Source organism: Sus scrofa, chromosome 5 (assembly GCF_000003025.6).
Source record: "Sus scrofa isolate TJ Tabasco breed Duroc chromosome 5, Sscrofa11.1, whole genome shotgun sequence".
Taxonomy (NCBI): domain Eukaryota; kingdom Metazoa; phylum Chordata; class Mammalia; order Artiodactyla; family Suidae; genus Sus; species Sus scrofa.
Window position 1 is genome coordinate 34,789,091 of NC_010447.5, and position 25,878 is coordinate 34,814,968.

At 40.5% G+C, this 25,878-nt stretch overlaps 2 protein-coding genes across 4 annotated transcripts in view; both read right to left on the reverse strand.

Annotated features, from left to right (window-relative positions):
* Window positions 1-5,748, reverse strand: part of PTPRB (protein tyrosine phosphatase, receptor type B) — a 138,379-nt gene extending 132,631 nt beyond the window's left edge. For 2 of the 3 annotated variants that reach the window (XM_021091989.1, XM_021091987.1), the window contains exons 1-2: window positions 5,123-5,748; window positions 3,473-3,868 (exon numbers count right to left, since the gene is read on the reverse strand). In XM_021091989.1, the coding sequence (XP_020947648.1) occupies window positions 3,473-3,868; window positions 5,123-5,177 (451 nt within the window). In that variant the 5' untranslated portion in view covers window positions 5,178-5,748. The remainder of the gene's footprint in view (window positions 1-3,472; window positions 3,869-5,122) is intronic. The other variant, XM_021091988.1, reaches the window with a different exon arrangement.
* Window positions 5,880-25,878, reverse strand: part of PTPRR (protein tyrosine phosphatase, receptor type R) — a 253,581-nt gene continuing 233,582 nt past the window's right edge. The window contains 2 exon segments of the mRNA XM_021091990.1: window positions 5,880-7,103; window positions 23,214-23,327. Coding sequence (XP_020947649.1) covers window positions 7,010-7,103; window positions 23,214-23,327 — 208 coding nt within the window. The 3' untranslated portion in view covers window positions 5,880-7,009.

Genomic DNA, 25,878 nt, shown 5'->3' on the forward strand with positions numbered 1-25,878 from the left:
TAAAAATTGATCTTAAAAATTTGATTTTTTGAAAAAGAGAATATTTACCAGGTCCACTTTTTGTGTATGTCCAACATGAAGAAATATGGTATACTCTTTAAGGGTAAATGAAATTCAGAGGGAATGGTAAAAATCTCAAGTCATCTTTAATTCAGTAATCTACTATGTACTGGTGATCCTGATTCTACACAATCTATATAGTCTTTTTAATTAGATTCCCACTAATTAGGTCCCATTTTTGTACCATTTAATGGTGGGGTTTTTTTGTTGTTGTTTTTGTTCTTTGGGTGTTTTATTTTTTTTTTTGCTTTTTAGGGCTGCACCCACGGCATATGGAAGTTCCCAGGCTAGGGGTCCAATCAGAGCTACAGCTGCCGGTCTACACCACAGCCACAGCACTGTGGGATCTGAGCTGAGTCTGCGAGCTACACCACAGCTCACCGTGATGCCAGATCCCCAACCCACTGAGTGAGGGCAGGGATTGAACCCACAACCTCATGAATACAAGTCGGATTCGCTTCCGCTGCGCCACAACAGGAACTCTCTTAATGGTGGTTTTAAGGGGTTTTAAAGAAGTACAAACTATATGAGAACTGTGAAAGACAGGTCAATTCTACAGACTTCTCCTAATAAATATCACTGCAGAAGCACTGATTATTTGAGGAAATCTGACCCTGGTATAGGCTCTTCTCTCAAAAACCTTCATGTTAATTTTTGAATTGAATTTTAACTCACTTTGGAAGCCTATTCAATTCACCCTGCTATAGAGGGTCTCTTAAGGCAAGGAGAGGAAGAGGAAGAAAAAAGGTATCTTAGTGAGAAAGAAGCACAGCTAAATTATGACAAAACTCAGTGGGCACTCAAAGGATAGTTTTAAAAATACACAATTTAAAAAATTACCCTTTAGATAAAAAAAAAAACCAAAAACAGTTGCTTAATGTGGCACACTGCTGAGAATATATATTCAAGGATGGGGTATTTTTTCCTACTTATACTCTATGGTAATTAACCATTTACTTATCTGGCTTCCCCATTATCCTATGGAACAAGACAGAGTTAGTGATTCTCAGCTTTGGCTGCACATTAGAATCACCTTGGAAGCATTTTAAAAATATAATGCCAGAGTTAGTTGGCCTAGAGGATGAAGCCTGGATATTAACATTATTCCAAAGGTTCCATTGGGATTCTGAAGTGAAGCTTGGATTGAGAATCTTGGGTTTGTGTAGGGTACTTCGGTCACTAGTACAAGCTCTGGCACATAGTAGGTAGCAGAGAAATATTATTTAGATAGTGAATGGCTTCATGAATCTTTCCTCTATGAAACATCTATGAAGCATATAGTCCAGATTTTGACCTTCGCAGGTATGCTTTTATTGAAAAATTTAGTAAGAAATATTCACATTCTATTGACGAACAGCATGCATATTTGTGCTGCTTTATAGTATTTGGTTATCAACTCTTCAAAAAAGAGCATTTCGAATCATTCATTGCAGCATGCAATTTAATTTTTCACGATGGATCCTCTAGAAAATCAGTGAGCTTTCATCTTATGGGCCAACTAATATCATTCTGTATGATGGAGAAGAAAAATGTGTCTGTTAGCTTCTCACTGCATTAAAGTAAGAGTATGCATTGTACATTCAAATATAAGATTTTTTTTGGTACCAGAATTGTACAAATTTTAACTCTGCTTTTTCTAGAAGTCCATTTTTTTCCTACACACATTATCAGGCATGTTTTGGATATGGCATCTATTACTTTACTTTTGAGTAAAGTACTATCTACTTTAGAGGTGAAGTCCATCATTAGACATGTTTTGCATGACAGTTGAAGGAAATAGTTTTTCCATGAATTATCTTCTAACTTGAATAACCCATATCTACTGAATCCATATGTACTTTTTAAAAGTTCCAATGAAAGTATTCTCTTCTAAATAAGGTTTGATGGGGAGTTGGGAAGGAATCTCACTTCTTGTGTATAACCATACACCCTACAACAGAAATATTTACGATGTTTCCATGTTGTTTAGGACAGGCCTAGCTAGATGAAACAGAAGAAAGGAATTGTATGAACTGGTGCTGTATACTCTCTGATAAAGCTGAACTTTCTAATTAACTTTTATATTTTTTTAATCTTATTCTCATATCAAAAGTTTTAGAAGAACAGGGACTCTTCTTCTATTGCAGAAGAGCCCATGCATTCAGTTGGCACCTAATTAGATGTTTAGGAAATGAATGAATGACAAAAAACTGTCCAAAGATCTGTGTGGTGAAAAAATTCGTATTAGCCACAAAAATCAACAATGAAGAAAAAGATTTAAAGCCAGTCCGCAAAAGAGGATATAAATAAGAATTCTTTGGGGAGCTTTTTAAAAAACATCAAGTGTCATGCCCAAATACAGATTTCTTAGAATCAAATCTTGGAGGTGAAAACAGAGGAAGAAATAAAGGCCATGATTCCCTCTACTCCTCCCCCTGACCAGGTGGTTCTGGATGTAGCCAACTGGGCAAGAGTCATATTTGGGAAATACCGTAAAATGGAACAGATATTGGATGAGGAATCAAGAAACTTGGTCTCTGCCCCTTAATTATCTGAGACAATTCACTTTACCTTGACAAATATTAATCTTAATGAAGGGCCTCATTTCCAGATAATTTATCCAGTTATTTGTAAGGTCTATTTGTACCTAACATGGAACGATTCCGTTAGTTTTATCTTTCATGACCTCCTAAAGCAAGCCTCTAGTAGAAGAGTAAATAAGCTATAAGATGATAAAGTAAAACAGAAAACTAAGCTGTACCCACAAATAAAAATTGCTAGTGCAGGACTCAACAGTGTGTTGCACCAGAAATTTATACAGGTGTATACAAGTTTTTATATCCATAGATGATCAACAAATTAGAAAACTTTGTGACTGCACGCCGGTTCTTACTTACCATTTTAAAACTACGTTAGCTACAAAAGATATCATTAAGATAAGATAAATATTAGTACAAGAGATTTGCAAAGCCAAATCCCAGTCCCAGTCTTACCAAGCACCATTTTGATGTTCTAATAGTTCCTCATAAGCAGAGAAGTGTCTACGTCAGCAAAATTATTAATTTCCTGATCACTGGTTTTAATTATTATCTAGGTATGATATATATATATATACACATAGATCTACATTCCCACATCTTAACCAAAGTGCTTCATATCTGGTGCAAAAGAGAAGCTGAAGAAGTATTTCTTCAAATAAAAGAAGCAAGGGGGTAAAAAGGAAGGAAGAATGAGAGCTAGAAAAAGAAACGGGCTGATTTTAAACGAAAATAATGACGTTTTCCGAGTCGGTGGGCCCCACACAATCCATTTCCATTATCTTATGAATCTTCCATAGGAAAATTGTTGGGGCCTGTAGATTTCCCTTAAATGTGAAAAAACAAGACATTTAGCAGAAGAACTTTCAGAATCGATTCTTAAAGGAAGAGCTCACCTTTTTCAGAGCAGAGGCTTTCAATGACTGGTTTTCCCTCCTCGTTGACATCTATTTTCATCCAGCTATGGAGGTACTTCCTGCCCTTCTTGACCACTACCTTGAAGCCTTGTTTCTTGAGAAAGAGAGAGGCATTTTCCACCTCAAGGAACCCTTCCTTCTCGTGGCAAGTCCATCGAGGTGCCTGGGAACAGGGGGCAAAGATGGCAGACTGGGAAGGACCCCCAGAGGAATCAGAGACGCCCAGGCAGAGCGCAGATTTAACGTGAAGGAGCTTGCCATTCTTAGTCCACATCCACTGCTGGTTCAGGCTGGTCCCATTGCACAAGCCCACGACCACTCTCTTATTTCTGAAAAGGCACTGTTGTTTCTGGACATGGACAACCTGAAAGCCTTCTGGAAGATGAGAAGCTCATTACACACCATGTAACAAATCATAAGACCCACCAGAAAACAAAACAACCCCTCCACAAATCAGCCAAATCAAAATAGGAGGTTTGCTTATCTTTTGCAATAGCTATTATTTCTTGAATATGCCTAGATTCAAGATATGTGCTTTAAAATCCCAAAGCTGACAATGTCAAAATGTCAAAATATCATACTTAGCTCCCTTTTCTTTTACTTTCACTTAGTTTAGGGAAGAACATACACCTCCCCATGGAAATAATGAAAGGAAGCTTGGACAAGAAACAAAACCATCCAGAGAATATTTTAGCCCAAATAATTAAATGTGCTAAAGTTGTAAAAAAGCCAGTTCTTGTTTCAACTATTTCACTCTTTCCATCTCACCTCCATCCCCCACCCTATGAAAGCACCCCCTTTTCCAGTCCTTAAGTTAGCATTGCAGTATATTTGTATGCAAGTGGACTAGTTTGAACACTATTTTTAAAGTTGGATATATTTATCCCCAAATAAAACAGAATTTCCCATTCTTCCCCTCCTGGCTAATAGCAACCAATGAAAGCACTGATTATCACAAATAAATGTTTACAGTGCTGGAGAGAAACACTTCTCTATTTTGTGATACTATCCATGGTTTTCTCTCAAACACTAAAAGATTTGAAAAAAATCACCTTTTCTTGATGTAAGAAGACCAAATACCCAGTTGTTAAAACATCAGCATTAAAAAGTGAGATATTTAGGCTCAGAAACCAGAAACCATTTTCAAGGTGCTTTTACTTAAATTTCTCAGCTCTCCCATGAAAATACTCAGATGTCCAAATAACAACTTCCAAGTAAAACAAACCACAGTTCTTCAATCCCCTTTAATTATATTTCTTATCTTTTCTTTTTATAACATACAGGAGAATAAACCTATAGCCTGACAGGGAAGCAGCATAAAGATGCCACACTGTTACATAATAATAACCCCCTCTGCCCCCCAGGGTGCTTTACTCTCTGCTGTAAAGATGCCATTTCAGGAGCTGCCCAAAAGCATTAGGAGGACACAGGGGGAGGCCATTATTTTCTTCGGGAGAGAAATCGCAACAGTTGTGGGCATGGCTGGCTCCTTTTATTCCACCTCCTCATCGTCTTTGGCCATGGAGACCTGACTCCATTTCCGCCTTGTTTCAGACATTTTCAAAGGACCAAGACTCCTCTGCTGGCTCCTGGAGAAATGCCTCAGGAAACTGAGGCAGCCCCACTCACCTGAGTTCCCGACCAAGAAGCAGGTAAGAACCGCCAAGTAAAATCCAGCCTCCATTTTCCACTTAACGACTGTTCATGCTTTGCTTGGGGGAAAAAAATTCTCCCAGATAAGAGAAGCAAAGACTAGGAAGGAAACGTGCCTTCATGGTGGGGGGAAAAGTCAGTGACGAGCACTTCCTCCTATTGAATTGTTTGGGGGAAGTTTTACACCAGTTGTCCTTTTGTCTGTTTCCTTAGAAAGAAGGGATTATGATTACCTCTCTCTCTCTCTTTTTTTTTTTTTTTTTAATGGAGAAAAAATTCCAGCCTCCAGGAGCAGAATAAAATTTGTAAGTTTTCTTCTTCCATCCCTTTGGCACATGAGTACTTCTTAAGCTCAAGTGGGAAGAAGGAACTGTAATCTGAGGTAACTGAATGTTCCTACAATATTACATCTCTTCAGGTGATGTGATCTGCTGAATAAACGCAAACCATGTAATTTATGAGGGTCTATGACAAGTGATATCAAGACATAAACATGTCCTGTTTGTATAATGATAGGCTGTGAGTCTATCGAGGAAAACCACAGGACGATGGCACTTCTAGATCATTCTCTCTCAAGCAAGGACCATGTTACATTGGAAATAGTCATCTCCACTGGGGAGAGGCAGACTAAACTTAAACTGATCACACTATCAACTTGAGGCTTCCCCCAAGAGATAATGGTCTCTCTCCAAATAGGAAAAAAAAAAAAAAAAAGTACATGCCTTACTCAATATTTAGTATTAAGAGTAGTTTATTGGCAGTAGGAAACAAAGTCAACATAGCTGCATTAAAAATTCATATTGAGCAGAACATCTAGTGTTTGCCGAGTGTAGGTTTTGTTTTTTTTGTTAGTTTGTTTGTTTTAGACTTCATTTGTCTCTTGAGGATGAAATCCTTTCAGAAATTTAAGGATATCCATGGCAGCATCCTTTTGAAGAACCTCTGGAAATGGGACAGGCTCCATCATTCCCAAAGGCATCTGCCTTTTACTGGGAGAGAGATTCCAGGTAGATGGTATATTCAAAAATGATTTCTTAGTAAAAGAGAGACAAGTGTTTAAAATTTGTAATACACTGTAGTTGCTACAAATTTGTTTTTCTCTTTGAAAGTAAAATGACTCACCATGTAGAAATACAGTGGATAGAGTTTTGGAGCAGAAACCACCTCTATGCCCAATAGGAGAGAATAAATACATATATATCCAATGACAATCATTGTGCTCTGTAATTGATTGATACGAGGTACTGATAAATACACACATAATAGGTAATATTTTCAAGACACATTTCCATATAAAATAGTTACTGCTTTTGATTTTTTTTTTTTTCAAAAACAAGGACTTATTTGTTAAAAATCCATTGTCAATCACTTGCAACTTTAGCGGCAAGATTCTGGTAACTGAGAAAGGAATTAGCACTTAAAACAGGAACAGTTTTAACAGCTGACAGTCCACTCACAAGACAGATTTTGCAAACATTAAAGCATCTAAATACACAATAATAATTTCTTCAGCAGCTCTTCAAGTCATCACCTGATGACATATATCACTGAGTATTTCCTACGTATATTCTGTGCAGCAGATAGTCAATACAGACAAAACAAAATCCTCCTTAGCTGTGTGAGAAATCAATAATACCTCCATCGGCACAGGACCTTCAGAATAATTTAGGGGATGCTTACAAATGCATTCATATACACAAGAGGCTGGCAATCTTGCATCCGTTGCCATCTTCCACAATCCACGCCCCAGCTTGGCTTCACGGCTTCTCTTTCCTTCTATTGCAGGAAGCTCCTTTTGGAAGCTTCAAGTGGGTAATTGATTCATCACCCTAGAGACTGATGGTCTGGTAAATCTTCAGAGAATCACTGGACAGTTTCTGCTGCAAGTCTGCTCTCATACAGGCACAGAGCATGATGCACAAATTCATACTGCTCACTGGTTTGGACCATTCCACCCCTGCAAGGAGGAGATAATATAATGACTTATTGCTAATGTCCCATAATCTCAAGTAAGAGAGACCACGTCCATGCAAAGGGATTATGCCAAAGACACACAGAACAGTTGGCCTGGTGATTCTTCTGTTATCCTTTTACCTATGTCCAAATGACCCAACGGGTGAACTTAATATGCTAAGGTATATAAAGGGATTAACACAGTGCCTGGTACACAGTAGGCATTTGATTAATTTTTACCAACATATTGTTACTGGGAAGACAGTACATCCTCATGGTTGAATACTTGACCTTTGAACCAGCCAGACTGTCTGAGTTCAAATCCCTCCTATGCCAACTCTTAGCCATGGGATTTGGGGGGAAGTTCCTGAAACCCCCTCAGTGCCTTAGTTTCCTCCTCTCTTAAAGTGGGAGAATAATAGCACCTATTTCATAAGATCGTTGTGAGGGCTAAATAAATTCACATACCGGGAGTGTTAGTATTACTTCTCTGGTGCCTTATCATTTCATCTTATACTGACTTATGAACTTGGATTAAAATTGATTGACATAGGTTTACCAAAACTCAACTGTGAAATGTTTCTCTTTCGACAAGTAAAAAGAACTACCTTGGAATGGTCTATCTACATATGTCATGTGGAAACAACCTTAGCCTTTTGGTATCTAAACACAATAGCAAGTGGGTCCTTAAATGAGTTGGAAAAAGAGAATCAGTTCTTGCTTTTCTCTCTCTGTTATCATCATTATCATCACTAGGTATTCTGCAACAGCTTTGGTTTTGTGTTAGCGGAAGATAGCTGACTTCATGAGAAATGATGATACTTCTTGTTATACTCATATATAAAATAGCTATAGCACATTTTGTTCTTTTGGTAATGGTTCTTTTACTTATACAGATAGTTGTATACATGTTACTTATTTTTCCTGCTTACTGATTAACTACATCACTAAAGTAGCTATTCGAAGTCCTATAAAGTCTCCATAACTCTACAACCACTTTTAAACTCATGTTTAAGCTAGTTTTTCCTAGTGGCCATTGTTACCATTCAAAAGAATTATTTTTAGGCCATCTGAGCATGTCAATTTAAAAAATGAGGTAACAACTAGTAATGGTAGTAATATTAGTAGTACTAGTTAATGGTAATAACTAAAATTGGGCTTGTATCTATGTTTGTCAACATCTATAAATATAAGCTTACAAGCTATTAAAAATAGTAAGATTTCACACTTCTAAATTAAACAGTGATGCTATGTTAGTAACTCTTCACCCTTTGAAATTACACTAAACAGGTCAACATGATGCCAAATTGTGTGTTTGGCAAGACATAAAGAGGTAAATGCATGGTTTTTGCTGACTGCAACTTATTGGTGGAAATATCTCATTGGTCCTTTTCCCCAGAACGGCGCATTTTGTTTTGCTGAAGACAACTTTCTGGCCAGGGTTCCTTGATCTTAAGTTGACAATAGGAATGGCCAGCTGAGGATGTGGTGGCTTTTCCTCCTCTTAGCTGGTTGATGACATTTGGGCACACCTAAAAACAGCAGGTGTCCGGAAGATGCTGGCTTTGACTACGAAGCTTGGGAGACACAGCCACATAAACATTAAGGCAGCTCCAAGGAGCTGGGAGGTGCCTCCCTTCCTCTGGTTCTCCGCACACTCATCAGACCCCTCCTTGAGCTGCAGACGGTATGTGGAGCCTGGCATGTGCTCCATCTTGGTGAACTTCCTCTTGCCATTCACCTCACTTGGAGGCAAGATTTTCCACCTTCTTGTATGTTCTGTGAACATTGGTATTTACATGGCCATATGGTGAATAAATGAAAGTTCACTCTGTATTTTAATTACTATTTTACCACAGACAGATCAGCAGTGTATTTTAATGCCTGGAGTATACTTACTCTGACATACTGTTAAACTAAGTCACTGTTGTTCTGCCAGCAAAGGTGGAGATGTTGGGAAACAAACTCATTAGTTGTAGGCTAGCAAAATTCTTGTGGGTCTCAAGGCTTAAGGAAGGTCTATAAAAAGTTATGATATGTCCCACTTGTTTTGGAAAATAAAAAGGAAGGAACTGGCATTGGAGGGATCCTTAGAGATCATTTACTCCAACCACCAACACGAGGTTGCCTTTCCAGAGGGGAGCAGTCTACATGGCAGATGGTCAGCTAGCTTCTGCTGAAATGCTCATTAGGCAAGATACCTTCAAGAGGCAGGAAAACTTCTGAAGACATCAGAATGAATCCACCCCTCTCTAACGTTCACCCACCCCATTGGTCAAACTGAAATAACCCCCCCAAAGTCTTAAGGCTCCTCTTACAGTCACACAATAGCTCTCTGAACACTAGAAAACAACCATCAAAGTGCCATAATCTTTTCTTCTCTAGACTAAACATCCTGTGGTCACTCAATATTTCTATACAGCTGGTTTCCCTGTCACTCACCAATCTCGTCTCCCCTTTCTATAGGCTGTTTTGTGCAATATGACCTTCTTAGAGTGTTGTGTCTACTCTCAGTGAGATCTAGTCAGTGGGGATACTCTTGCTCTTGAGCTGCATGTTAGAGGAGAGTGAGTTTGCATCTGTGGATGCACTGGGTGGAAAGATCCCACAGTGCCTTCCTAGTGCCTGGTGCTTGGCAAGTTCTTTAGGATATTAAGTGAAATTTGGGTAGATGAAAAAGTCCACAGAATTTTTTTTTTTTTGAATGTGCAAATGACAAACTTTCTCCCATCCTGTACTTATGATACTGGGTTTTTTCAAACTAAATGCAAAACGTTTTGTTTATTCCTAATAACTTCAACTTTTTGGTTTCAGCACAAAGCTCTTATTTACTGGGAAGGTCCCATAGTGGCTGGGAAACCTACTTAACTGGCATTTACCTAGTACTGGCATTTACCTAGTACTGGTATTTACCTAGTACTGGTAAGTACTACAAGTCCGACTAGTATCCATGAGGATGTAGGTTCAATCCCTGGCCTTGCTCAGTGGGCTAAGAATCTGGCGTTGCCGTGAAGTGTGGTGCAGGTCACAGACATGGCTTGGATCCTAAGTTGCTGTGGCTGTGGTATAGGCCAGCAGCTAGAGCTCCGATTCAAACACCTAGCCTGGAAACTTCCATATCCCTCATGTGTGTCCTTAAAAAGCAAAAACAACAACAACAACAAAAAAAAAAAACAAAAAAAACCTTCTTATATACTGACATCCCTTGTTTCTAGCATTCAGTGTATTAGCTTCTACTTCTTACTCCCAGATTGGTGTCTCCCAGATATTCAGCAAGCATGCCTTACATCTTTTTATCTCATTTATAAGGGAGTAGGAAAATACAGAGCTAAGACAGGGTCTTTTTTATAAGCAATTTGATATCGTGTGATGTACTGTCTAATCCCATTCCAAAATTATTCCTAACTAGGTTGGAGGTCCTTTAAGAACAGGCATGATGTCACAGCAGTCTTCGCATATTTGCAAAAGTGAAAATCACTTACCAGTACTAGGTAAATACCAGTTAAGTAGGTTTCCCAGGCCATGCTATCTCATGCTATGTGAAAACATATAAACTCCAGGCTAAAAGAAGGCAAAAGGCATCCCAGATTGCATTAACTGGAGGCTGGCTCAAATTCAGGAACTCATTACAATCATCTTTTAAAATATTTAATAAATGTCCAATTGCATATATTGGTATGTAGAATACTCTGTTGATTTTTGCAAGAACTTAAATTCTAGGATTACCCTGCAGATTTTATTCTGTTATGGGACAAATAAGGCTTTTCATAGGCTGGCCACAGTTTAAAAAAACACTCAAGAAGCTAACACAGTGCCTATATATTAAATGCATTTATGGAATCAATGAATAATGGTAGATTAATCATGGAACACCCAAGACAGCCCTATACTAATTCAGCCTCCAGGAGATCTCTGACTTGGACCATAGGACCTTTCAGGTCAGACAGGGCTTCATGGACTTGCTGGGGTCTGGATCTAAATCACTGATATAAAGTTCTCAAGCAAGCTAGTCTTTGAAGGCAAGAAGCAGGGATGCTCTTTTTATTACTTTAAAAGGCATCCTCCAACTCCCTTTTAAAGAGCAGGCACTAAATAATCCTTGACCCAACAGATCATATTTAAACCCAACCAAGGTTAAGATTTTGAAAGATTATGGTGATCAAGATGATACTTCCCAGTGGAAATAAGCTGTCATCAGTCAGGCAGCATGCCCGACATCACCCCCATTACCAACAGATTTTATTAAAGCATTACCCCTCCTTGGCGAATCCTCTTTAGATACACATCTTTTCCCAGGGGTCTAACACATTAAGCTGCAATACCTACTGCCAAGCAGGAATTAGATTACCAAAAAAGAGTAAGGTCATATAAGAACAGACAAGGGAATCCAGGGAGTTAGCTGCCAAGAGTATTGTGAGTTTGAAAAGTCTTGAAATGCCAAGGTGTCAGGTTCATATGCCAGTAGGGACCAAAGTGTGTTAAGGGGTAAAAAGACACCATCCACTGCTGTCAGGACAAATCCTGTCTCCACCACTTCCTAGCTGCTTTACCCTTAGTATATAATCTTGGCAGTGCTATTTTCTCATGTGAAAATGATGAGGTAATCGAATAACAGTACCTACCTCAGCACTGTTGTGCAATATAAATGGGACAATCCATTTAAAATGTTTAGCACACAGCCAAGCACTTGGGGATAACATGGTGTTAGCTATGTTTACTACTGCTACCCTTTGGGGCTAGCTGGTCAAACAGGATTGGTTGGAAGGCTCTGGGATGAGTCCTCTGAGGACCTTGGAGAACTAAGAGTACACCAAGCGGAGGCCTGCACTGCCATATTGCTCAGGTTGGGCCAGCCTAGATGGAAAGATCCAAGTATGTTTCTAAGTATTAACCAGCCTAGAAGTTACCTACAGTGGAGGCAGATGATGTAGGGGAGAGACATGGGCTTGGAATCTGACAGAGTCAAGCTTGAATCCGTGCTTTTGAACCTACCAGCTATAGGGTTTGGAATAAATCATTTAGTCTTCTCCAGCTGAGCTTTCCTCACTTATAAAATGACATTAATGACAAACTTCATCAAGATTGTGAAGATTAAATGAGTTGAGCATATCAATGGTTAGCCAAAGTCTGTTCACAGAATTCTCAGGAGCCCAGGGTTCTACAGTGGTGTCTGAGGGGGCCATGACCTCTGGAGAAGGAGATGGGTCTTTAGGACTAGCACCTAATCTCAGGTTTGAATAAGGCAGTTCTGCTTTCTGCTCTTTTTGTTTGTTTCAGTTATAGGTTTTCTACATTGGTATTTTGTGGAAGATTTTTGTCTTCCCAATGTTTTGTTTCCCATTGTTGACACATAAAAAGTTTAAAAACCACTGGCCTAGCAAACAGTATTTACCTATAAGGTTTCAAATGAGATATTCCATAAAATGCTTAACACAGTGGCTATCACTTAGTGAGTACTAAATAAATGCTGCATATTCTATTTCTTATGCTTTTGGTAAGTGCTTAGTTAACACAAGGTCTTAGGGTGATCACACATCTGGTTTCCTTGGGACAGTCCTAGTTTACTGCTGTTGTCCTGGTGTAATTACTAATAAAGCCTTCTTTTACTCTCAGAAGTATCTTGGTTTGGATGATAAATTATTTGTTCACCCAAATTATGCCCCATTTCATGCTTTGGAAGAAAGTCACTTTTTCTACTGCAGAAATGGTGTTGGGTGCAAGGCTGATTTCTTTGTGGTCACAGAATGTGATCAGTGTGTTTGGCCAGGCCAGAGAGGATTCAGATATCTACCCTTCCAGAAACATCTGATAGCCTCATATAACTTTAGCCCTGCCAAACACAAAAATCAGCATCATTTTGATCTCCATGCAGAAAAGCACGTAGCTGTGTCAGCTGAGGGTAAACTCAAGTGAGAAGGGAAAAAAACTGTATTTTTTTCCCTTTGCCACTAGGAGTGTGTTGAAAAAAAAAAAAAGCCCTCCAGATGCCCAGGAGAGAGATTTGGTTTTTAACATGTTAAAATTGTGACCTTTTGTGACTATTAACTCACACATACAAAGAGCAACAAGCCTTTCCTGCTGCACCGCCCAGCGAGTATCCGGTCTAATCAGTAGACAGAAGAAATTCTGCAGCGGTGACTCACTTCTGGGCTAACAATGGAACTTACGCTCCTTGGCTTTTTATTATTTTCGAATCTGGAATTCTTTTGGTAAAGTTTGGTACAGTAAATTTAGAACAAAAGATGTGGATGCCTCATGGGTAAAGGTCCAGTAGCTTGGGCATGAGTCAAACAAGACTAATGTCTGGGGCTGAACTTGGGGTGTCTCAGACAAGAGGCTTTCTCCACGTCTTCGTACACGTGGCATTTCAAGGAAGGAGCACTTAAACATAAACATTTTGACTGATCCTCACGAGGAATTTTGAATATAGACTATCTACAAAGCATTTGTAGGGCATAAAGGCCAACACAAATCAAATTATAGTTCAATGATAATCCAAAGCCCTAGCGTATCTTGAGCACCATTTTCTCCCCCTGAAAACTAGCCAATTTTCTCCTGAACTCCCAGGTTAACACTCGATTGACTTTCAGCTGAGAAGAAAAAGGTTGTCCTGGCAACCACTTGGAAGATTCAGTTGGCACAATCTCTTTTACCTGAGGACATCTTGTTACGGTCTCAGGAACTGTGATGTCAAGTAAGTCCATACCAATTTCTAAGCTTTATCTTCCAGTGTTCTTAAAATAAGTAAACCAAATGTTCGATTTCCTGATCTTCAAATGAGATCACTGAAATTCACTAATTTGGGAGATTTCTCTGATGAGTTGGGACTGCAAAAGGATAGGGCTAAATGTAAGACAAAGGCTGGCAGAAATTATGCCAAGAGGTGGAAATTTTAGCTTTGGAATTACTTTAACCAAGTTTTGGAAACAAAGAATATTGTGGGGACACATATTAGCCTAGGAAACTGATGGCATATGTATTCCTCCTCTTAGATTGTTGTAGTTAAAAAATAAAGAGCATCAAACTAAAGTGATTAATCAAAACACTTAAACAATGATATGATAATCAAAACACTTAAACAATGATATGACGCACACTGGAAGCATTTTTTTTATCCTGTCTGGGAAGCCACAAGTAAGGTCTTTGAATGTCATTCCAATCTGAGGCCTCCAAGGTAAGGATGTGCAAAGACAACTCCAGATTTCATTCCTGAGTCTCAAAAGGGAGGATTAGACAGATTGTTTCCTGTTTCTGGAAAAAGAAAAAGAAGGAAAAAAAAAAAAAAGGCTTTGGGAGTATAATTAGTTTACGTGTTTCACTTCCCAAATTCTATTTTCAAGACCTCAGAGTCCAGAGGTGCCAAGTGGGATGAAAAGAAATGTAATGAGGAAAAAATTGCCTGAGGTCAAACTACCATGGAACACGTTCCTTTTCTCCTGGCCTGGATGTCTTCCGATGGTCATATATTTCCCCTTGGTTTTTCTCCAGATGTCTGTGTGGCAGCCTCTGGGTATCCTGGGCCATTTTATTACTATGGATTATTATTTTTAAAGGGACAGGTGCATCTCTCATACTCCATGTGTAAATGACCCTCGTCACTACCTCACACCAGGAGAACATGGTGTACACAAGCCTAAATGACTCCTGGAGCATGCTCCAAATATGCTGAAAGCTGGTTGGTTTACCTCTCATAGCAACTGGAATTCTAGGTGCTATCGTCACAACAGTTTTTAGTGATATTTAAGATTAGAAGATTTAAGTAAGATATAGAAGGGCTTCCTACATAATAAAACAGGATTAATTTATAAGCATTATGGGATTCGAAGTACAACCATCAGGTTGAGGTCCATGAATATTTTAGTCTTAAAGAGGGGTCCTCAGACCAGAAGAAGCTGGAGACCTCTGATCTGCACCACCTCTCTTTCTACATATCAAGACACGGAGGCCTAGAATGACAAGTGGTTACACAGGAAACAGGGGTGGAGCCAGGATGAGCATCAGGCTCCTTGACTTCTGGTCCAGGAATCTCTGGCACCTCATCCTCTAGTGGCTGCCTGCTTCCAGACAGTGCTCTGTCCCAGCTGCCTGCTTCCAACTTCATCTTTTGATTAAAAATGAATACGGTGGCAATGCAGGAATGATCCATGAGTGTACTTCTAAATAAAACACCTGTGGGTGCCTTCAACTGAATCTGAACCTCTACTTGGAAAAAAAGAAATGCTATTTTCATTCAAAATATGTTCAAAAGCATTATTAATAGGAGAATCACAGACTCATGAATCTGCAGTGAGAACTATGGCATCTATTAATAGAAGTTGCCCTAAAGCCAATAAAAATAATGTCTTGCCAGAGAATGAGGAATCCACCAAATGGCTTTGTCACTGTTGTTTCACTGGAAACATCCATTCAACATAACACACTCTTCTCTAAACCAGACCATTTGAATTGACTGCTAAAATACAGACTTGTGATCTGAGTACAGATTGCCTGTTTTTACGTTGAGTAAAAGTGATTAGGCATTGTAATTTGTTTCTTCTTTTTCTTTTTTTGATTAGGTTCTTGATTCTACTCAACACTCAGACTCTTGGCTTATCAGCAAAGGAACCTATTTCCAGTATCCCATCACTTTCTTTGTCTTTGCTGTTCACCATTCCCTGGACTTGTCAGTTTACCCCCTACCATTTATATCTGACTCCGAGGATGTAAATGGTAGAGGGTCAGTTTACCCCCTACACTTATATCTGACTCTTCGGATAGTCAGATATAAGTGGTAGGGGGGAAACTATAAAAAAGATGCAGCGTGCATCCCTGGATCACTGGTGAGTAGAGGCCATTGTTCAAGAGGGTCAGAAAGGATGGGGAACCTTGCTGTACAGTGGGAAAATAAAAAAAATAAATAAATAAACTCTCCTAAAAAAAAAAAAAAAAAAAAAAAAAAAAAAAAAGAAAGGATGGGGAAAATCCCGTGGAGCTTGGGCTCTGCAGAGTACAAAGTGTCAGCCCTCTGAAATACTGGCTCTGTCTTTTGTAGCCCTTATTATACTCAGCTGGATGCTTCCAATGAGGCGCCCCCCTTCCTCCCCCCCCTTTTTTTTTTGTCTTTTTGTCTTTTCTAGGGCCACACCCACGGCATATGGAGGTTCCCAGGCTAGGGGTCGAATCGGAGCTGTAGCCACTGGCCTACGCCAGAGCCACAGCAACTCGGGATCCGAGCCGCGTCTGCAACCTACAGCACAGCTCACAGCAACGCCGGATCCTTAACCCACTGAGCAAGGGCAGGGACCGAACCCCCAACCTCATGGTTCCTAGTCGGATTCGTTAACTACTGCGCCACGACGGGAACTCCCCCTTTTCCCTTTTTAATGGTCTCCACCCAGGCTCCAATTCAATGCCATCTCCAGTCTTCTCTTGGAAGAACAGCTCGTATTTATTACTCTACAACTTCTTCCCCTCCCATTTAGATAGTCTTTGAGGAAAGTTTCATGTGGTCAAATAAATGTGAAAGAGTGCTTAATGGAAGTTAAAGGGATTTCCATACTGAGGCATACTTCTGATCCTTTAATGTTTTAATACTGATTATGAATATCCAAATGGAGGGGGGCTTTAAGAAACATAGCATATAGCTTTTTCTCAAGCTTGAGAAGTTTTTATATTTAAAAAAATTATTTATTTACTTATTTAATTTATTTTGCCTGAGTGCATTCCAACAGAGTCTGACACTTAGCAGGCTGTCAAAGTTTAATTAATCATTAAAATGTGCCCTGAGAAACACAGTCTGGAAAAGGCTGTTAAGGAAGCCATCTTGCTCTACCCAGGTGCCTGATGCTATGTTCAGTAGTAGGCGTTTAGTAAATGTTTGTTGAATGAATGAATGAATGAATGAATTCAGGAGGACTACTCTGAGCAGAGATCTTGGTGCCTGTTCCATAGGACACAGGATTCACACCCATCTATAAACATCCATCCTAAAACATCCTCAACAGAGAGCATCAACTGCATGGGTTTATGACAAGCTCAGTCACACCAGCCCCCTCCCCTTGCGCTGAGAAGGACCCTGTGTTTGGGTTAATGCACTGCTGTCACCATCTTGAGAGAGTTAGTAATCTTTTAAAAAGGGGCTCCACATTTTCATTTTGCACTGGGCCCTGCAAATTAGTTGGCTGATCTTGCATGAGGCGTTCCATGTTTGGGCTCTTCTGCTCTCTCTCCAAGCCCTCACCTTCCCTGTGCCCAGAGCTGTCTCCCAGTCTCCTCGACAGCAGGGCTTAGGTGTGCCTATCTTCTGGAGCCCTCTCTTCAACTTCCCTTCATCAAAATCTCAGTTCGAATATCTTCCTGATGAGTGGAATTAATTCTCTCTAGCTAACATACTCCGGCTGGAAAAGGGTAGATCACTTTGTTGGATTAAAGTGTTAATAACTAGACACTCTTACCTTTCAACTCTAGGTTCAAAAAGCTTTAAAAAGAAATGATGCTTTAATCCAAAGATTGGTTCTCTAATAGTAGTATTTTAGACATTCACCACACAAATATTTTAGGCATCCTCCATAGATAGATATTTCGGGATGAGGCAAATTCCCTATGTTCCTCAAATTATAGTCTTAAAGCAACTGCTGACAATATCATTCTCTCTGTTCATGAAACAGCTCTCTTTCATACTAACCATTGTTTTAAAAATTATGGTTTCACTGTATTTTTTTAATTGGCAAAGAATTATCAAAGAGGTCAACTTTGCAATAACATGTTCTGAAAGCCTGTTTACTCTTTTTTTTTGCTTTTTTTTAGGGCTGCACCTGCCACATACGGAAGTTCAAAGGCTAGGGGTTGACTCTGAGCTGCAGCTGCCAGCCTATGCCACAGCCACAGCAATGAAGGATCCGAGCCTCATCTGTGCAACCTACACAGCTCACAGCAATGTTGGCTCCTTAATCCACTGATCGAGGCCAGTGATGGAACCCACACCCTCATGGATACTAGTCGGGTTTGTAACCTACTGAGTCACAACAGGAACTCCTAAAGCCTGTTTACTTTTATCAATAACAGTCATACCTTTTGAGTTAGAAATCAGAGGTCCCAGATTCCAAAGAGGTTCATTTTGCCAGTTTCTTAGCTAGATGATACTGGGAAAGTTACTTGATGCCTTGAATTCTTTGTTTCCTTATTTTAAAAAAAAAAATGAAGCCAAAGGATATTTCTTTTCCTCCTCGGATTCATTTTGGGAGTTAAATGAGACATGTGTTTGAAGACCATGGTGGCGTGGCCATAATTAAATAAACCTCTGATATCAACATCCAATTTTGGAACATCTGAAGACAGATCCCAAACTGAAGGCAAGGACAGCCACAGAGATGAGGGTTAGGGACAAGGTCTGAAGAACTGATGAAGAACAAGAGCTGATGAAGTTGCAAGAGCAGAAGGATGGACGCTTGGATTTTCAGAAGTCAGGTTCCCTTAACTGGCATGAGTTAATAAGGCCATGGTCAATGGCAGCAGTCACCTACAAGTGGAAATTTTGAAAATGAAGTGTGACAAGAAAAGAATGAAAAACTGAAGAAAGAAACAAGAAGGACGGGGAAAGAGGTTGGATGAGTTCAAGGAAAGGAGGGAGGTTTTCTCTTTTGCTTTTCATAATAACTAAGGGAGTGCACAGCTGAAGGAAGAGACAAGAAAAAGAAAATCTAGGAGTTCCCGTCGTGGCTCAGTGGTTAACAAATCCGACTAGAAACCATGAGGTTGCGGGTTCGAACCCCTGGCCTTGCTCAGTGGGTTAAGGATCTGGTGTTGCCATGAGCTGTGATGTGGGTTGCAGACACAGCTAGGATCCCACGTTTCTGTGGCTGTGGTGTAGGCCAGCAGCTGTAGCTCCTATTCGACCCCTGGCCTGGGAACCTCCATATGCCTTGGGAGCGGCCCAAGAAATGGCAAAAAGACAAAAGAAAAAAAAAAAGAAAAAAAAAAGAGAAAGAAAATCTATGTTAATCCTGTGAAGGAAGGAAGGCAAAGGAAAGACTTTTCAAGGAGAAGTTTCAAGGAGACGCTCTGCTTCATAAACAACAGCAGCAGCTGTTCAGATTTTATGGAGACGGGATCTTGATAAATAAATCAGAATGATTTCGAGACACATATTGGCAGTAATTCAAATCCGGGGGTAGAGAGCCTACAGGCTTCAGCATAGCAGCGAAGCTGGATGTGTTTTGATGATCCTATTGGGAATAAAAGACAAGTCTCGTGGGAAGACCTTGGTGGTGGTAGAAGGCCAAGGCTAAAATTTCTGACCGTTTGTTTTAGGAAGGAAGGAGCCGATAGAGGAGGCATTGTGATATGATTTTTAAAAATGTATTTGTGATTCTCTTCAAAGCTAGAGGACAATCTGGTAGACTTGACAGAGTAAAGTGACTCAGAAGTGGAAACCAAGGTGGAGGTCAGGTTACAGAAGCAGGTGGGGGGAGGGGGGAGGTGGGAGATGGGAGGGTGAATGGGCAAGATCTAAGGGTAACGAGAACCCAAACAATGAGCAAACCCAGGGTGTTATTCCAAAAAGGGTCAGAGTAGGTGTTGGACACCAACTCGGAGGCTGTTTAGATCTGTGTATCTGGCATTCATGCAGTTCTGGCACTAGTTCATAGGAAGGCAGGGCACAAGAATATGAACTGGACACCCTGGGGGATTTGCAGGTCCCACACATGAGCCTTGTTTACAGCAGCACAAAACAGAAGAGATCAAGGTCACCCTGCGAGTAGCTCCAGGCTGACTGGGTGCAGTGTCCCTCTTCTTAGTGAGGGAGGGTCTCCGGGTCTGAAGTGAAGCAAATGATCCTATTCCAGCTAAGGTGGGTAGTACTGGATGGAAGGCCAGGGGCTTTCAGGAGATGAAGACAGCAATTATAAGAGGAGGGGGAGAGATCATTGAAGATAATTGAAACTAATCATCTCTTATGCACAAAAAGAAAACACCGTTGGAAACAGTTTCATGTAAAGTATGCCAGAGCAGGAGTTCCCGTCGTGGCACAGTGGTTAACGAATCCGACTAGGAACCATGAGGTTGCGGGTTCAATCCCTGCCCTTGCTCAGTGGGTTAAGGATCCGGCGTTGCCGTGAGCAGTGGTGTAGGTCGCAGACGTGGCTCGGATCCTGCGTTGCTGTGGCTGTGGCTCTGGTGTAGGCTGGCAGCTACAGCTCCAATTCGACCCCTAGCCTGGGAACCTCCATACGTTGCGGGAGCGGCCCAAGAAATGGCAAAAAGACAAAAAATTAAAGAAAAAAAAATAAAGTATGGCAAAGCAGAGGTGCGGAGAGGGGTAGAGACGGGGAAGGAAACCTAGACTGAGTGGGTTCTACTCAGTACACCACAGGTGCAATCTCGTCTGAATATTGCTGCACCTGTGGGGTATGCAGTACTAGTTCCATTTTACAGGTGCATGTTTAGGTTCTTGCTGTGTTTATTGATAATAACTGGCTAAACTCAGCCATATGCTTATGTGCCAGCCGCTTCACAGATTATCTCTTAATCCTTATAATAATCTAGGACATAGATATTATTACTTCCATTTTCCAGATGAGAACACCAAGGTCTGGAGAAGTCTTATACCTTACCCAAGGCCACAGAACCAGGAAATGGTGGGAGCCAGGATGCAAACCTATGCAACCGACTTCCAGAGTCCATAGTTTTAGCCACAATGATAAACAGTCTCTAATAAGTCAATATTAAGAGAAAAATAGAGAAAGAAATACAAAGACTTTGAAATTATTATTTGAAAGGAAATAAGGAACAATGGGGATAGAGAGGGACTACTTCATCTGGAAAGGGGATTTGAATGTTCAGTTTTTAGAGAAACAGGAGAAATTTTAATAATGAAGATGATGATAACACAGTGAACATTTATTCAAGGCTGACTATGTGCCGTACTCTCTTCTAAGTGCTTTATATATATTTTCTTGTTGAATTTTCTTTTTTCTTTTGGCCATACCCATGGCATTCGGAAGTCCCCGGGCCAGGGGTCAAACCTGAGCCACAGCCATGACAATGCCAGATCCTTAATTACTAGGCCACCAGGGAACCCTCTTGTTGAATTTTCAGAACAATTTCTTTTGTCTCTTATTGAAATTCCAGGACCTAGCACATAGTAGATGCTCAATAAATATTTATTGCCTGACTCTCAAGGGGTGATTTATGTACTTTCACTTTTAGGAAACTCTAGGTCATGGTCTAAATTCCAAAGGCTCAGCTCCTGTGACTCTTTTGTTTTACTACCTCACAGCATCAACCTCTGACTGAAATTATCCTCTTTATTTCTTTGCTGTTGATGGTCTCCTCTCTCTCTCTCTGTTTGCATCTAAGCTCTAAGAGAGCAGAGCAGAGCCTTGCTCATCTTGTTGAATCCTTTACTTGCAGTATCCAGAACTATGCCTTAGGGTTAGAAGGTGATTAATAAATATTTGCTGCATGAACGAAAGGAGAGAACCCCTATTCCAACCTTTTAGAACAACCCTTCTCCCACAATTGCACAGTGAACTGCAGATCAGGAAGTCCACTGCTCGTGTGCCTGTATAGCATCTTTCTCTCTGTGCCTGTTCTCAACAGGCACACTTTCTCCATCACTGTCCCTACTGCTCATTTCTCCAGGCTTAGTTGCAGAGCAAGGAAGAATATAAATTTCCTGTTTGTTTGGATTTCAACACATAAACAGAGATCTTCCAGAAGTGATCAAACCATCTATATAGAAAAATGACTCTCTCACCTCATACCTATTAGGATGGCTACTATAAAAACAAAAAAACAAAAAAAACAAAAAACCCACCCCCCAAAAAAGAAAAAAACAAGTTTTGAAAAGGGTGTGGAATCCCACCCAAACCAGAATGGTGTTCCTTGGAAAATTAAAAGTATTGTTACCATATAATCCAGCCATCTCATTTCTGGGTATTTACCACAAAGGATCTCAAATAGCAGCTATTTGCACATCCATGTTCACAGGAGCATTATTCACAGCAGCCAAAAGGTGGCAGCAACCCAAGTGTCCATTGACAGATGAATGGATAAACAAAATATGGCATATATATATATATATATAAAAATGGAACATTATTCAGGCTTAAAAAGGAAGGAAATTCTGATACATGCTACAATGTGGATGCATCTTCAAGATATTTATGCTCATTGAAATAAGCCAGTAACAAATAGACAAATTCTGTAGGATTCCACTTGTACAAGGGACCTAGAGTAGGCAAATCCATAGTTAGAAAGTGAATGAGGTTGCCCAGAAATGTGCATTTGTTGTTTAATGGGTACAGAGTTTTGCAAGATGAAAAGAGTTCAACTGGAGACTGGATGCACAACAAGGTGAATGTACTTAACACTACTGAATTGTACCCTTAAGGATGGTTAAGATGATATATTCTGCTAGAGGTCTTTTTGCCATTAAAAGAGGAAGAGTGAAAAAAAGACGATTCTTGGTAGCTACCATGTAGTATGACATGTTAGACAGGATCAAGATCCCAAAATGAATGACTCAGTTAAGTCAAATGAAAATGCAGAGTACCGGAGTTCCCGTCGTGGCGCAATGGTTAACGAACCTGACTAGGAACATGAGGTTGCGGGTTGATCCCTGGCTTGCTCAGTGGGTTAACGATCCGGCGTTGCTGTGAGCTGTGGTGTAGGTTGCAGACGCAGCTCGGATCCTGTGTTGCTGTGGCTCTGGCGTAGGCTGGTGGCTACAGCTCCGATTCGACCCCTAGCCTGGGAACCTCCATATGCCGTGAGAGCGGCCCAAGAAAATGGCAAAAAGACAAAAAAAAAAAAAAGAAAATGCAGAGTACCTATAAAGGAACAGAGGTGTGAGACCAAGAAGGAACAGAGACCACAGGGAACAGCCTGTGTCAGAGGTGAGGAAGGGTGAAGCATAAGCGCTTGGTTTGGGGTTCCTGAAGGTCAGTGTCACAAGAAACACTTTCTTTGATGGCTTTTTAATGTAATGTATACCCTTAAGCATTTTACACCAATCCCTATAGAGAGTTAGGACTTCGGAGCCTGTGGTGTTGACAAATTCAGGCTGATGCAATCAGGTTGCCACGATGTGGATGCTCTGAAGTGTCTCTCACCGCATCCTGCGGACACTCACCTGTCCACACGAAGCTGGCAGACGATGCTCAATGCGTCCACAACTCCTTCCTCTCTCAACTGTCGACAGCCAATGGATGTAGCAATAAAACACCCGGTCCTGCCTATCCCTGCACTGATAAGAACAGGTACCAAATTAAAAGGGGCAAGGAAAATACCAAAGATAAAATATATGCTTTTTTTTTTTTTAAAGCACATATTGTTTATTTTTCTGTACAATATTGTAACAATATAGAAACAGGGGCAGGGAGAACACTCAACAAATTCAGGATGCTGCTGCCTCTGGTATGGGTGGTGGGGAGGAGGATGGGACTAGAGAAAATAATTCAGGGACCTAAACAGTATTGGTTCAAGCATTTAACAGTATGCTTTTTTTTTTTTTTTTTTTTTCAAATAGGGCCACACTAGTGGCACATGGAAGGTCCCAGGCTAGGGATGGAATCAAAGCTGCAGCTGGAGTTCCCGTCATGGCACAGCAGCAACGAGTCCAACTAAGAACCATGAGGTTTTGGGTTTGATCCCTGGCCTCGCTCAGTGGGTTAAGGATCCAGCATTGCTGTGAGCTGTGGTGTAGGTCAAAGATGTGGCTCGGATCCTGCGTTGCTGTGGCTGTGGTGTAGGCCAGTGGCTTCAGCTCCGATTAGACCCCTAGCCTGGGAACCTCCACATGCCACAGGGTGAGGCCCTAAAAAGCAAAAAAAAAAAAAAAAAACAAAAAAAAACAACAACAAAAAAAGCTGTAGCTGCTGGCCTACACTGGATCCAAGCCACACCTGGGACTTATGCCACAGCTTGCAGCGACACCAGATCCTTAACTCACTGAGGCCAGGGATTGAACCCACATCCTCACGGATACTATGTCAGGTTTTTAACCTGCTGAGCCATAGCGAGAACTCCTGCTTTTTTTTTTTTTTAATTAAAAATACAAACAATCTGTGGTGAAAAGAAAGTGAAATTAAATTAATGTCAGAAACGAGAACATTCAATCACTATTTTTTTACATTTACTTTGGTAACAATAACAACCACCCCCCCCATAAATGGTACAAGCATGAGAAATAAAGAGATAAACTTTACATTCTTTATAAATTGCGTTTATACTTAGAAAATAATATTAAGAATTTATATTTATACTTATATATATTTACACTTTTGCCTTTAGTATTCTAAGAACTTTTAAAAAATATTCTCTTGAAATCATGGACATGGAGAACAAACTTGTGGGTGCCAAGGGGGACGGGGAGAGAGTGGGATGGACTGGGAATTGGGGGTTAGTAGATGCAAACTATTGCCTTTGGAATGGATAAGCAATGGGATCCTGCTGTATAGCACTGGGAACTATGTCTGGTCAGTTGTGATGGAGCATGATAATGTGAGAAAACAGAATGTATACATTATGTGTGGCTGGGTCACATTGCTGTGTGGTGGAAAATCAACAGAACACTGTAAACCAGCTATCATGGAAAAAATAAAAATCATTATAAAAATATTCTTTTGAAAGGATATTTTAAAAATTGGAAACAACAGGATTAATACAATAAGGAGCAATTAGTAGCAATTAAGAACAATTTAGCAGCAGCAGCTCTTGTGTACTGAGTGTAGAAACCTGGGCTTCGTTCAGTGCTTAAATGCCATTCTTCCTTTTAGTTCCATGCAGTAGGGTGGGGATGGGCGTGGAGGGAGTTGGTGGGTGGGAAGAATAGTGAAAAAGGTACAGTGTTCTACAAAGAATAATTAGGACTGAAATTTGGGTGAGCAATGGGCAGTAGCAAGGAGGGGAAAGGCTGACACACATCACAGATGTGAGTGTGGGGGAATGGAGTGGAACAGTGAGAAAAGCAAAAAGTCAGAGGTGCCTCCCTTGGAGAACTGGAAGAATGGCAGTGCCCTCAAGACGAAAGGGGAATTCTGGGATGAGGGCTAATTGGAGGGAGAGAGTGGGGATTGGGTCTTAGATATAGTAATGTTGAAGATGCTAGTGAACAACTGAAGATTCAGTTCCATTTGGAGAGAGGATGTGGCTAGAGTTACATATTTCCAGTATTTCCTCTCTCTCTCTCTCCCTTTTTTTTTTTTTTTTTTTTTTTTCTTTTTAGGCCCATACCTTTGGCATATGGAAGTTCCCAGGCTAGGGGGCAAATCAGAGCTACAGCTGCCAGCTACGCCACAGCCACAGCCACAGCCACGGCCATGCCAGATCAGAGCTACATCTTTGACCTACACCACAGCTCACAGCAACACTGGATTCTCAAGGCCAGGGATCGAACCCACATTGTCCTGGATACTAGTCAGATTCATTTCTGCTGAGAACCCCCTCTCTCTTTTTAATTAAGGTAACAGTTGAATAGAAATACTGCCTGTCCTGGAAGGTTCACTCACTAATCTCCTTTAAACAGTTATGTCATCTACCCAACAAGCTCTCTCTCTAACAGTTTCAACCACCTTTATGTAAATTTCTCTCTCTTACATCTACACTTAAATTCTCCAAGTTTCTCCTAAACTCTAGATTGGCATTCTACCTCCTAGTTGGCACTCTTGCTGTTTCTATTTTATACTTGCTGCAGTTCAATATATCTAAATTCAATGTATCTAATCCAGAATTAATTATCTTTTTCCTCAATGGCATTACCAGTCTGCCACAAGTTTTCCAGCCTAGAAATCTTGGAG